At 41.9% G+C, this 15,000-nt stretch overlaps 1 protein-coding gene across 6 annotated transcripts in view; it reads right to left on the bottom strand.

Annotated features, from left to right (window-relative positions):
* LOC147026339 (paired box protein Pax-5-like) overlaps positions 1-15,000 on the bottom strand; it is a 267,746-nt gene that overhangs the window by 132,269 nt on the left and 120,477 nt on the right. For all 6 annotated transcript variants that reach the window (XR_015058294.1, XR_015058295.1, XM_085881656.1 and 3 more), the window contains exon 7: positions 8,956-9,070. Coding sequence is in view for 4 of the 6 variants with exons in the window: in XM_085881656.1 (XP_085737782.1) it covers positions 8,956-9,070 (115 nt within the window). In the remaining 2 variants the exon portion in view is untranslated. The remainder of the gene's footprint in view (positions 1-8,955; positions 9,071-15,000) is intronic.

Genomic DNA, 15,000 nt, shown 5'->3' with positions numbered 1-15,000 from the left:
CTTCACAGTAGGGATGGTGTTCTTTGGGTGATGTACTGTGCTGGTTTTGTGCCGAACGTTACGTTTTGCAAGTCGGCCAAAAAGTTCCATCTTGGTTTCGTCAGACCACAAAACTTTATGCCACATGATAGTGGCAAGATCATGGCAGGTGGTTACACCTACTATTGGTCTGGTTGCTCTAATGGTTACCATGCCCAAGGAGTTGTAGCTGTGTCCAATAAGCTGACTCCAATGATAATTGAGGTAACACCGGCCAATGAGCAGATATTGAGACTAAGGATTCGTCACTCCTTGGGTGTCATTTCCCTGGTCTCTGTATTTGCTCCGACTGAGGTGAGTGATCTCACAGTGAAGGATGCATTCTATGCCATGCTCGAGTCTGGTTGATCAGTGCCCCAGGGGAGATACTCTTCTCGTCTTGGGGGATTTCAATGCATCAACTGGAGCTGATCGGGATGGTTATGAGACATGTGTTGGTCCCCATGAGTCTGGAACTTAGGGTGGCAAATTCATATTTTCAGTGCTGACAGGCTCATGGCTGGACTTGTTATCCCAATGCTGGTGGTGTGGCAAAGGAGATTGACCATGTGCTCGTTGATGGTCGCTGGAGGATGATCCAGAACTGCAGGGCCTACCTCAGCACTCTACCGGAGTTCCCCACACAACTTGAACTGAGAACTCTACTGGAGTGCTCAGTTCCTCAATACCGATGACAAGCTTGTTGAATCAACTCTGACATTGCAGCTTAGATCCAGGTGAATGGCACCATCCCAGCCTCGGCTGGAAGCTGGACAAGCTAAAGGATGAGAGGGTAGCTGAGGAGTTTGTGAACAGGCTGAGTGGGGATTTGGGGGGTTTGGGTGCTTTGGGGAATCCTGAAGAGTTGTGGAGTGCCTTCAAGATCACCATCCTTGATGTTGCCCATGGATGTCTTCGAACTCACCATTGGGAGAAGAATAATTTTGTCTAACAAGGGACACTGGACACCATTGACCATATTTGCAGGGCCAGGCATAATGGCAGATCTGAGCTGTTCAGGGAGTTGAGGTGTAAAACTGTATGTGCACTGAGGGTGGACAAGGAGCCCAATGAGCAAGGAATCTGTGTGGTGCTAGAGCATCATCTGTGGCCAAGTGATTCTCGTCCTGCTTACAGGGGAATTCACTCATTGTGTTCCTCCAAGGCCATTCCTCGGTGTACTGAGGTTTGAGCAGAGGGTGGTGGGCTATTGACAGAGGAGTCCGAAGTGAAGGCATGCTTTTCCAGTTAGTTTGAACGGTTGTACCAGGCTGATCCACCAGCTGTTGAGATGGATGTCAGGGGTGCTACTATCTCTGTTGGTGACCCTCTAATCAACTGTGATCCACCTTCGTTTATGGAAACACAGGCTGCGTTGAAATGGTTGAAATGGGATAAAGATCCAGGGATCTGTGGCATCCATGCTGAACTCCTCAAGGCTGGTGTAAATGCTGTACTTGTGTCGTTGCATGCAGTTCTGTGCTCTGCCCAAAAAACAGGCATCATCCCAATTGACTGCAAGAGGGGCCTTGTTGTCCCTCTCTGGAAAGGAAAGGGTAATCACCAGGACTGCAACAACTACCGAGGGGTGATGCTGCTCTTAGTGCCAGGCAAGGTCTGTGCTCGGATAATGCTTGATAGGGTTCAGCACCATCTGCTTGAGCAACAGCATCCAGAGCAGTCCCGCAATACACCAAAGAGGTCAAAGATTGACCGTATCCTTGCTCTTTGGGTCCTCACCGAACGCAGATGAGAGTTGCGGCAGGGGCTGCTTGAAGCCGATGTTGATCTCTGCAAAGTGTTTGATTCAATGAATCGGAATGCCCGCTGGAGGATTCTTGATCTTTGTGGGGTGCCACCAAAACTGATCAATCTGATGTCTGAACTGTACTCTGGAACTGAGTGTGCTGTGAGATGTGGTGAAACCATCTCTGACTTATTTCCAGTTGTTACTGTACTTCGTCAGGGGGTTTGTACTGACCCCCCCCCCACTTTTCAGCGCTTGAATGGACTGGATTCTGGGGAGGATGTTGGAGAGATCAAGCTGTGGTGCATCGTTTGGGAATGTCAATATCTCTGACCTTGATTACGCAGATGATGCAGTCATTTTTGCGGAGACTCTGGATATCATTTTGTGGGCCCTCGAGGTGCTGAATGAGGAGTCAGAGCCACTGGGATTATGGGTTTCCTGGATTAAAACTAAGATCCAGGCCTTCAGTGACATCTTGGATGCTGCTATCTTTTCTGTACCTGTTTGTGGTGAGGATGTTGAGGTCCTGGAGAGATTCACTGACCTTAGCAATGATATTCCTGTCTCTGCTGGCTGTGAGCCAGAGGTCGATAGACGTCTTGGTCAGGCCTGGGGAGTCATTGATTCACTGGATCATGGGGTGTGGTGCTGTCGGTACCTGTACAAGAGGACGAAAGCCCAAGTATTCAGGTGCTTGGTGCTTCCAGTCTTGCTCTATGGATGTAAGACTGCGAGTCTGACAGGATCTGAGATGGAGACTTAACTCCTTCGATACCAGATCTCTTCGGAGAATCCACGGCTATCGCTCGTCAAACGTTTTTTTCAACGAGCGGTTGCTGAGAGAGACTCAAATGAGATTTGTTCCCTGTATAGTCCATGAGAATCAGCTCCAGCTGTATGAACATGTGACCCGTTTTCCTGACGCTGATCCTGCTCAACAGATTCCCTCAGCGAGGGTGGAGGAGGCCAATGCGCAGACCATGTGCCTCGTGGTGGCAGCAGGTTGATCGGCATCTCAAGGAGATGGGGATAGGCCAGGCATCTGCCTGGGGGATTGCCCCTGGAGTCCCGGCGGAAAGTGGATGTAGCGATGCGCTGCTCCGGCGCATGCTCCCATACCTGACCTGACCTAACCTGACTGTGCAGGCCAGACTTGTGCAGGGCTTGGGATATTGCGGTCACATGCACATAGTGACCAGTCTTTGCCATAAATACCTATAGCTTTTTCAAAGTTGCCATTGGCCTCATGGTGGCTTCTCTGATCAGTCTCCTCCTTGCTTGGTCATCTCGTTTGGAGGGATGGCCTGATCGGGGCAGGGTCTTGGTCGTACCAAATGCCTTCCACTTCTTAATGATTGTCTTGACTGTGCTCCAAGGGATATTCAAGGCCTTTCAAATATTTTTACTCCCATCCCCTCATCTGTGCCTTTCCACAACGTTATCCCGGCGGTCTTTTGAAAGCTCCTTGGTGCTCATGGTTGAGTCTTTACTATGTAATGCACTACCCAGCAGTGGAAACCTTCAGGAACAGCTGATTTTATTCTGAAATAATCAGAATCATGACAATTTAACAAAGGTGGAGGTTAATTAACTTGGTGAGTGATTTTGAAGGTGATTGTTTGCACCTGAGCTAATTTACAATTGTTATTACAATGGGGGTGGACACTTATCCAACCAAGATATTCTAGTTTTGTGTTTTGAGTTAATTTTCTGAAATTTGTAGAATTTGTTTTTTACTTGGAAGTTGTGAGTTACGATGTGTAAATAAAGGTGGAAAAAGTCTGATTTAAAATTTCCAGGCTTTAAGGCAACAAAAGGTGAAAATTTTGAAAGGGGGTGTAGACTTCATGTCGGCACTGTACGTGTGTGTGTGTGTGTGTGTGTGTGTGTGTGTGTGTGTGTGTGTGTGCGTGCGTGCGTGTGTGTGTGTGTGTGTGTGTGTGTGTGTGTGTGTGTGTGTGTGCGTGCATGCATGTGGTCATAAGGCATAATATAACATTCTCTGCTCACTCCCTCTCCCCTCTCAACTTTCTCTCTCTTTTTCTACTCACCCCTCTCTCTGTCCTCTCCTTGCCCCCTCCTAATAAAGTGCAGCACTCTCCTTCCACACCTCTCTCACTCCCTCCCCCCTCCTCGCTCCCACATTCCTCGCTCCACCACCATTCCTCTCTCCCCGTAAACTTGTTCCACCCCCCTCCTCGCTCCCCCACCCTCCCCTTTCCCCTCCTCTCTCTCTCCCTCCCCCCCCCTTATCCAATCTCTCTCCCTTCTCCCCTCTCTCGTACCTTCATCCCTCCCTTCCTCTCCCCCTCCTGCTCTTTTAATATTCCCGTCAGTAAAACTACCGGTGGTATTTGCTTGTCGAGAATAAAACTTTGTTGTTGAATTATTTTCAATCAAGGTAGGACAATATGAGGCTTTTGCCAATATGACAATTTGACAATATGACAAATTTTGACAATATGGCAATATGAGGCAAAAGATTTAACACAGTGAATTGTTGACGTTTCTAAAGTCAGATTAGTTTGCTACTGCCTAAAGTTTTGTTGCATTTTCCTTCAATATTGCGACATGATAATTTAAGAAATGCAAGTCAACAGTAAACCAGGGAGAATGCTTGCCTGATTTAGGGAATGTAGTAATAAGTGGAGAAGATTGTTCAAGGCCATTTAAAAGTATCTGGTATTAAATAAAATGAAATCTGGTAACATCTGGTAATAAACATTAATCCATCAATTTATTTGTTCCTTGCCACAGATGATGTCAGTAATATATCACAGCATAATCATCCTGTTGAAACTTTATCACAAAGACTACAAAGCCCAGCACATTAATCAAACTGTGGGGGGCGGCTCTAGTTTTCAGAAAGGAATTGCACAAACGCGGTGCAAATTCTTGTACAGTTTGAATGACGGAGTTACTGGCTCGAATATGATGCCATTTAACCTTTGCTGCCGACATGCATCAGCAGTTGGCTGGACATAAAATTGGGCAAGTCTCATGTCTTTACTGATGGTGGAGGACAACATCAATAAGATAAGAAAAATTACTCTTTGGATCTACCATGTTTCAGGTCATCTAGATATTTGCTGCCGATATTTGGCTTGGAATTTGTTTTTTGTGAATACATTCGAAGAACTGTGCACCGAAGCAACAAGCTTTGGTATTGTAAAGAACTTGCATGGTAAGGTGTTCTCCTGTCTAATCATTTATATTTTCAAATACATTTGCCAATTTGATTGCTCTACGAGATGTGCACATGCATTTTGGGGGGGAAAAGACAATATAGTCTCACCTGAATTAAAATGCAAACATTTTAACAATTGAACATTTTCATCAATTACAATGAAAATGCTAGCTGGGGCCTCTACCACAAACCTGTCTCAATCAAAGTCAACCAACGCGACTCTTCCAAAGACATGTCATGTCCAAATTCAAATGAATAAATAAGCATTCTTGGTGCATGTTCACTTTTCGAGGTACACATACTGTAAACCATATATACACAGTGTTGTCCATGAATCGTGGCTTCCTTCAAATTATGGAGTTTCTCAGCTGACCGATGATGATCTTATACAGAGCTCTTTATGATATCACTTGATGCAAACCATTGGTATTACGAAGGGAGATTAATTTGCGCATCAAATTCCAAAAATGCAAACATCTACAAAAGATTTTCCAATGAGGAGATACCTATTAATTACACACACAAGAAAGTTTGGGGTAAACTGAGAAAATATGACGAGGTTAAAGAAAAGCCGAGGGCAAGAGATAAAGGGGAAGAGGATGAGGGGGCACACGGGGAAGAATGTTTGACGAATATTTAACCAAAGAGCGAAGAGGTGGGAGGATGGAAGGAGTCAAAGTATACCAGCTTTGTGTATATAGGAGGTAAATCACCATAAACATGATTGCTGTTGTTCAAAATGACTCTCCAATTAAAATGTGGCTAATGTGTCGATAAAAGGAAATGTGAATAATGTACCAAGAAGAGAATCCATACGTTATTTATTTTACTGGTCAGTACTGTCGTCACTTTACCTCCACACTTTGAAGTGTTTGAGACCATTTGAGTGCTTTTTATCTACTCAACTGCTCTCCAGAAATTCTTTTTCTTGTTCTGTTATTTTCAAAGGTCACATTGTCTTTTCTTATGCCTCCAGGTCTGCTATTTCAACACAGACCGACAACTGCCATTTCAACCTTAACGATGTTGGCATTGCCAGAGAAGCAACAATAGCTGCTGTGATGATCCATCAGGACTGTGGTCAGTCTGTCATGCCAAAGCCATAATAGAGCTGAACATGGACGGCAAGGGCTCTCACCAACATTGGTCAACACCCTTTAACCCAGATAAATATTGGTTGTGATCGGAATGAAGAAGTGTCCTGCATGTCCAACAATACAGCTATCTATCATAAATACGAATATAAATTGGCACTGACAATACAGGATGATTGTTATCCTAATCTTCAATATGTTTGTGGAATGGAAGCTCCAAATAATTTGGTTCAATGTCTGCTGTGCCTTCAGCATCATGGTGTGCTTGTGTATCATCCGAAAAGCAATTTTAGGGTTAGAAGCAATAATGAATTAATGATGGAGAATGCAGTATTTAGGCATTATGGACTTGTTATGTTCTCAATATTATTTTGCCAATGTAACATTAGATATGCATAATAAAGCATTTGAGACCTCTTTGAATTAAAGTCACTCGTTTACTTGATGCTTCTCAGACAGCAACATAAGTGACTGAACCAGACTTTTGCAAATACCACCAGTAGAAAACCAAAAGCTCAAATGGAGATGCGTAAATGAAGAAAACTTTGAAATTTGCACCCTTTATAATGAAACTCTACGAATATCAATTTATACGTACTTCACGTGGAATAGATATAAACTTCTTAAATTTTTAAAAATTATTATCATGACAGTCCTTGGAAAGTGTATTTCAAAACAACAGCCATGGTGGGAAAGAAGGAAAGTCAAACTCATCAAAGATCCAATATAGGAAAGTTCAAAACGTGCAAAACACTTTTAGGATGACCGCTGCATAGGAAATGAGACTCCGAACCTACACCCCCGCCCCCTCCTCCTCGGTTCAGGCCGAGACGCACGCTTGCCGAGGGAGACAAAGAGCACTGACGATAATGGCCCCGCTCGCAGCACATTGCCATGGCTTGATTTAGTGGTGCATATGCGCGAGAAATGAACATGGTGAAGCACAATCACTTGGAAAAATGAGGCATGCGATTTATGTAGGAATGCTTGCAATTTGGCACCACAGTGTGGGCAGTTTGCAGAAATACCAATTTATAAAGAGACCACATTGGTGCTACCAGAGTATGCTTAGGAATAGGCAGTCTTCCTATGATTCCAAATATGCTGCACTTGTGTTGCATACAGCCGTGGCCTTTGCTTTACGAGGCTTTGCGATGGTCCGAAATGTCACTCTGTGGAACGAATTTTCAGAACTGAGCTCGTAAATGCTTATACATGACAGAGCACTGCTCGGGGAAATTTAATTAATCGTCAAAATGAGTGTCGTTGTCTCTAAAAAAAACAAAAGCAAAATCGCCTTATTGGTCCTGCATCAGACAAAGAAAATTTTGTCGTCTTCCATCCCCACCTGTAACCTTGTCCACTTCCATTAATGCTCCCCAAAATCCACACCTCTAACTTGCAGGTAACCATTTCTCTTTGTCTCTCTTTTCTGTTCATTCATTCCCTTGCTTGTTAATGTCTCCTAGTTTACTTCCCTCACCTTACTGTCCATATGTTAATGTTAAATGCATCCGTCACCTCACTCGTCCATGAGGCTCGAATTTGTGTACACACACACACACACACACACACACACACACACACACACACACACACACACACACACACACACACACACACACACACACACACACACACACACACACGGAACGTATGGTGTTAATGCAATATTTCTCAAAACCTGACATATTTGTGAGTAAAGGAAGGCATATTATGGTTGCCTACTTTCTCTTTTCCTTGGACCATTTCGTCATGCCACCATTTTCCTTTTGGCACTGTTTACCAACACACCTTCAGATATATTATCCCCCAGGCATGGAAAAAAAAATGCAAAAGCATACAAACAAGGTTCGGCACATATGGAAACAGCAACTCCAGCCAATAGTCGCCTTTACAGATAGCTACTTAAATCTATCAAATATACACAAGAAATGAATTGCCATTTCATGCTGTCCATCATTATTATGGCAGTAGCACATCTGTTGGCATTTTTATTCCTCCTTTTGAAGAAGGGGAGGCAGATGACATTAAAAGCATTGGGTTGCTTGCGGTGATGGGGTGAAAGAAGGATGGTGTCGGCACGAAGCATTAGATGGATGGACGGATGGCCAAGTACAATGATGGATGAACCTCTTCACCACATATCATTTGAACAATTTGGGAAACGTTATAGACTAGTTCACTCTCACCCGCTCACTTCTGGCTCGGAAGATGCACAATGGGACAGGACAAAATAAAAATAATCAAACGCCTCTTTCCAAACCCATAGGCTGTGTAGCTTTTGCAGTTTACATCAAACAACTTGACACTTGATGAGAAATCATGAAAGTTTTTCTTTCTGTGATCTCAATGTTGAATTGAACTAATTTTTTTTTTTAAAGCTTTTCCAAACGATGTTCATTGGAGGCTCCAAGTCGATATTATCCGATTCAAATGTACAGTAAAGCAACATTAGCAAATGGATGCAGACCTTAACTGCTGTTCGCTAAACAGTGAAAACAATAACTAACCTTAAAAAACAAAATCCTGGTCATCTCAAATTGGTGTGATGAGAATTTGGTGGAGTGGTCTACATTTCATTTTTGAATTATAATTTGTGGATATTTGAATTGGCCACTGTCAACTGCACAGATATCAAGGACAAAGGAAGATCTCGAAAGGTCATCCTGCTTACAAAGTTGCAGAGCCAACACGTATCCCTGTGATGAATTAATTACAAACCACAGGAAATAAAACTAAAAGCCTAAAATACAAGCAGATGTCATTTGGCACACGAATCATGTACACATATTATCAGGTCAACAGCAGATATTTGACATATATATGATAGGTCTTTTCTGGTGGGATGACGATCTTGAATATATTAATGAGATGGCTAAGCGGTTGATCACAACTTTTATTACCTGCAACGAGAGGGTAGCTTTGTGGGATCATGTCAGGAGTGCCGGCTCCCACCATACTCGACTTCACATCGTCCAGGCCTGCAGGCAGGGCTCCCAGCGGTGGGTATTCTGTTCCCTACAACACGAGCGCCCATTGTGCCATTACAACATATACATCCTACCACTTTTATGTGACCAACTTTGTTTTTGGTAGCAAAATGTCCTCATCAAGAGTAAAGTCCGAGAAGGGTAAATTGTACGAGCACCAAATTGTATGCTCGTTTTTACAAATGTATCACCAATAGGAAATCGGACAGCTTATGCATCAACAATAAAACCTGATGAACACTGTGTACAGCTAGTAGTAAAGAAAAGCAAGGTCGTGTTCTGAATTGTAAAATTATGCAGCACAAAGAAAGCTCCATGATTCACCGAGAGAAATTTTTGCAAGTATTTTTCAACTTTTCTCCATGATGGATATTACTCTGTGGCATAACAGTTTTTTTTGTCAAAACAAAAGTAATTTTGATAACTGTGTTATTTATCAGTTTAGGGTGCTGATTATTTTTATGCTATTTTTGTTTTGTTACTCAAATATTGGTTAAAGTGTCAGATACAAACCTTAGCTTCAACAAAAGCTAACCCCTTCATTTTACTTTACTTTACATGGGTTAGTTTTTTATGCTGAAACAGAATTAAAGAGTATCGTCTTCACTTGAAGCAACCAAATTCAAGATCTGCATGAAGGAATGCAAGCAACTATCATTTATCTTTTTGTGATGGAGAGTATTCCAAGTACAGGTACAGGTGCACCTTGGAATAATCTTCTTCTTCTTCTTCTTCTGTCATTCCATTTCCTTAACAGGCAGAATACAATCCATCCATCAGGACCATCCTCTGAACACAGCATTGTTGCTGCCAAAGCAGTCTCCTGGGCGTGTCACCACATCGACACAGGATACTCAAATGGCTCAATCATCCAAGCAAGCTGGTACTCTTTTTACCAACCTCAGACAGATGACAGGCTGAGTCAACCCCACCTGGTATTAATTCAATAACCAAGCAGGATTTATAACTCAGGACCCTAGGATCCCAAGCCCACCACTGTACCCATTGAGCCAACACCATATTCAGGTCACATTAATAATAATATGAGTTACCTTACAAGGAGCTTTAACACAGGAGGAGGCCATTAGGCCCATCAACCCTGTGCTATTATACCAACCTATGGTTGCCTGTCCATGCTCTATAATGTTTAAATGCTGAGCAACAAGCAGGGAAGAAGCACACACCGTTTTTTTTGTCTTTATTATGACTTGGCTGCGGTTCAAACCGCCAACCTCCCAGACTCAGAGCGAATGCTGTAACTATTACACCACCGAGTCTCGTTACAACATGCTGCAAAATCTTTGGATGAAAAATTCAAAACATCTTTGCCTAAGTTTGGTGGATTTTTCTTTTCCTTTTGAGACCCGACTTGGTGGTGTCATGGTTCGAGCGTCCACTCTGAGTCTTGGAAGTCGGTGGTTCAAACCCTGGATGAGTCACACCGAAGATGTATAAAAATGGTACGTGCTGCTTCCTTGCTTGATGCTCAGCATTTAAGAGGATAGAGCAAGGACAAACAATCCTGGGGAGACAATGGCAAACTACCCAGTGTAACCTTTGCCAAGAAACCACTTCAGCGGTACCAACACTCTCTGAAGAGTATGGGAGAGAGTTTATTGAATTTAACTGACTCAATATATTTCACGTGCATTTTGCTTCTGCATCACAATGGATTCTACAAGAGTTCAGATGTCTTCCTTATGGCCATGTCCCTGGAACTAGATTCGATGATTTTAAAGCCGAATGCAAAGCGAATCACATGGAGAAACCTGACATTTAACAGACATCAGTAAATAACAAGACCATTTCCATGTAATTTTGCTATCACCTACATCTTAACAAGCGGCGACACAACTTTTGGGATGGCTCTCACGGATGCAGTGTTGAATAAAGATTTAACATATCCATCAATCTCGTTTTCAATACAGAGATAAAACACATTAACTATTTACTAGTTAACTTGATTTATCTACTGTTCAGCCAGAAGAAACTGGTCCCAACTAGAAAATCCTTTTTGTTTGAATGCATTTTAAATCAAGGCAAAAACAAACTTTATCCTTTTAGATAAGAAGTTAAAATAAACTGTGATTATAATGTAAGCATTTTTCATACCGCTTCACAAAACATTTATGTCAGCCATGAAGAAGCACAAAAAAAAAGAGAAAGAAATAAAAAACAGGTTTTCTTTTTGTGTGCTTTCAATGCTAAAAACTTGAAAACCTCTGACACAAGGCTCCCATTGTGTGAGTAGCACTCTGGCAGACAGCCTGTCACGTTCCACGAATCAGTGTTGTTTACACACATAAAACTTTCAAGTACACTTTGTCCTCTTGTCACTTGCAATACCAAAGTATTTTTTTTTCTGCCTGAAAGGAAAACAAATGAAAAAGATGACATTTGCAGTAGGATGGGAGGAATGTGACATGAGAAATCAAAGCTTGCATCTAAAGCGAGACTTTAATAAAATGACATAAAGAGCCTGAAACATATGTGATGCCTCTAAATATCAGCAAAATTAAAATAGCAAAAGCTATAAAATAATGCTCGAATAAATTGCAGAAAATGAAATCATGACATTGCTGGTTACTTGCTTACAAGTGGTGAGCTTTCAGTTACTTGGCTGCTCTCTCTTTTCCCTATTGTATACGGAATACAATACAGGGATTGCTTTGCAAAAAGGTTTTGAGGCACACAGAGGGAAGACGGTTACAAAACGGCAGTTGGAAAGTATAAAGAAAAAAAAAGAAAAAACAATGATGGTAGAAATCATCACATGCCGGATGTTAAAAATTGTTCAGTTAAGGAAAATAATAAAAAAAGATAAGACATAAAAAAAGGAACTTGATATCAAGGTCAATGAGTGTGAACTTAAAAACCTCAAAAGGAGAGCAAAGACTGGGCAAAATGAAGGAATTTCCACAGACAGGGGAGAACTTTAGAACAACTAAACAAAGGTTAATAGATAGGTTAGGCCTAAATGTGGAAGTAGTAAGCAGTTGGACATAAACACATAAACAGACAGTAATGGGAACAGCACTCGGTAGAGCGCATACCTCTGCCAGGCTGAACAGTTTATGTTTTGTATCCCTCTGATAGGCCAGATCTGATCACTGGTGGGGTATCCATTTATCCAACGAGTATTTGACCAGGATTCCATGACAAATCGGTCGGGTTATGGCACATTACTGAGGTATACCGATGCTGCTGATGCAGTGCACTTGTAGGATGCTGGTGACGACATTGATATGAACTTGCAAATGTTTTGGTATGCAGTATCAGGATAATAAAGAATGAGCAAAAGTACTCCAAATACATATATATATATATATATATATGTATGTATATATATATATATATATATATATATATATATATATATATATATATATATATATATATATATATATATATATACATATATATATATATATATATATATATATATATATATATATATATATATATCTCTTCTTTACAGAGCATCGGTGTCAAAGCAGCTTCCTGAACAAGGGTTACACTGGGTGGGTTTCCATTGCCTTCCCAGCAGTATTTAGAGCAGGAATTTTGAGAATGGTGCAAGCAATAGCTCGCCCACTCTTCACGAAGGACACCGTGGGGTCTTTAACATTCACCAACTAATACCGCAGACGAGACATCTGGTTTAGCATCAACCTGACGGATGGCAGACACATTGATGAATCACCCTGCCTGTGAAACACCAGGATGACACTTTATAACTGGGTCAGGATTCAAGCCCAGGTGAGACAGCTTAGTGGCGAGAGTGCGTACCTCTAAGGCCTAGGCCATCCTGCCAGCCCACTCTGTACAAATGCTATAAGTTTAAATAATAAAATGGAATAGCATAAGCAGTGATTCATCGTTAGGAATGGAACATAGTCGTAATAAATGAAATAATTTAATGAGTAATACAGGTGGAAGACTGGATTCAAGGACTTTTAAGCTATTGTGAGCTTTTCATGCATACTTTGCAACAAGGTCAGCAGAGTGGGAGGTGTAGCTTTAGCTTTAAAAATTACAATGTGAATATAGTTACAACAGCTTTAAAAGTTTTAATGGACGACATGTGTTAGTATATCTGATAGGATCTCCTTTTGCATCATTCACTGCTTGAACCCATCAAGATGTCAAATCATTAATATTATGAATGACAGCCTAATCTAGATTTTTTTTTTCCAAATGTGGAGGAGATTTTGTTTACAGCTCTTGCATATTACTTGGTTGAGGTCAGTTCTTCTGCAGCTCCTGATTCAAGTTCCCAGACGTTTTCGATAGCATTCATGTCAGGACTCAGTGATGCCCAGGCAATAAGCTGTCTTTTACAGGCAGGTGGTGGTTCTGGATGTATAGCATGAAGCACAATCTTCCTGCAGTAAATGTGTTCCATTGCTAGCATCATGTTAGAGGATTTCTTCCATTCAAGCAAGGTATTTTGCAGTATTGGACACATTTATTGCAGTAACATGGTGCTACATGTCATACATCAACAACCACCTTTTAAAGTTCCCATAATTACATTCCATCTTGAAACTTTCCTTCTCCTTTCTTTGAAACTTTCCTTGAAAGCATCCAAACTTTCCTTGTCTCCTCTTCTTGCAAGACAGTTACTTGACCCTCAGGTTAATGACACTTTTTATTTGTGTAAAATTGAGGCTCTTGGAAAGTGATGTGACAGAGGCTAAAAAGGCAACTTACCGACAGTGCGGCAGTGAAGCGAAGGATGTATTCAACAAGCAAAGAAATGAAGCAACAACAAAAGAGGAGAGAGAGTAGGAGGGGAGGAAAGTCAGTAACCTGTGAGTAGGATGGTTGAGTTAGATAGGAATAATGGAAAAAGAAAGGATGTGTATAGATGGGGGACGACATGAAAAAAGAAAGGATGTGTACAGATGGGGGACGACATGAAAAAAGAAAAGATGTGTAGAGATGGGGGACGACATGAGATGCTGGCGCACTGCTTGCTTGAAGCCTTGAGGGTAAGAGTGCACTTGAACCATCTTCAGAAGAAGGCAGTTCACAGGTGGAAGAAAAAAAGAAACAAAGTAATGGAAGTGGGCTGAAACCCTGGATTTTTCAGAGTAGAACTAAGAAGAGGTTACTGGAACAATCTGTCAAACTGTGTGTTCTGGAGGAGCTGATGTACAGAAAGCTGAGAGAGCAGAAGCTCGACTGGAGAGGCAGGAAAAAAAAAAAAACGAGGCCACTGAGCTGTCTCTGATATGAAAGTAACAAACCTTGTGCTTCGGCCTCATTGCGGTAGACACTGGTAATGTTGACAACTAAGATTCCACAGCATCCAAGAGAGATGTGATGCTGGGGCTACAATCCATAGTGGAGAGCAGTAGTCCATTGAGCTATGGGAAAAGACCAAGAAAACTGTGAGTAGTTCTGATTTTTCAAGGAATGACTGACTTGGAAGGATGGAGGATGCCCAGCCTGCGGTTGGTTTTAAAGGCCAGCTTTGCTATGTGGTCAGCCCAGGAAAGGTCATGGCTGATAGTGAGGCCAAGAAGCTCAAGAGACTGAACCTATTCCAGCAGATAACCATGAGAAATAGAAGGTAGGATCATTTGATGATCATTCTGGAATGACAGAGTGAGAATGATATTTGCCAGGATTAAAAGACATGTTCCAAATTTCAAACCAGCATCTAATCAATTCCACATCAGCAGAGAATGACGCAGATGCTGTCTGTCTGTCAGTGCAACAGAGTACTGTACGACACAATGTGTAGTCATCTGCAAAAAGGAAGAGAAGGTTTTCTGAAGTATCATGGAAGTTGTTAATGGAGATGAGGAACAAGACTGGGCCCAAGACACTCTACATTCCGGCACACCTGGCTCTACTGAAAGAGGAGAGGGTCCGATTGATAGCAATGTATTGACCGTGTTGAGTGGAGGAAGTCAGTAAAACAGTTATGAACGTGACCTTGAATGCAAC

The sequence above is a fragment of the Eptatretus burgeri genome, chromosome 5 (assembly GCF_056783735.1).
Source record: "Eptatretus burgeri isolate ZD-2024b chromosome 5, Ebu_testis_v1, whole genome shotgun sequence".
Taxonomy (NCBI): domain Eukaryota; kingdom Metazoa; phylum Chordata; class Myxini; order Myxiniformes; family Myxinidae; genus Eptatretus; species Eptatretus burgeri.
Note: the sequence above shows the minus strand (reverse complement) of the source record. Positions and strands in the feature narration are given on the sequence as shown.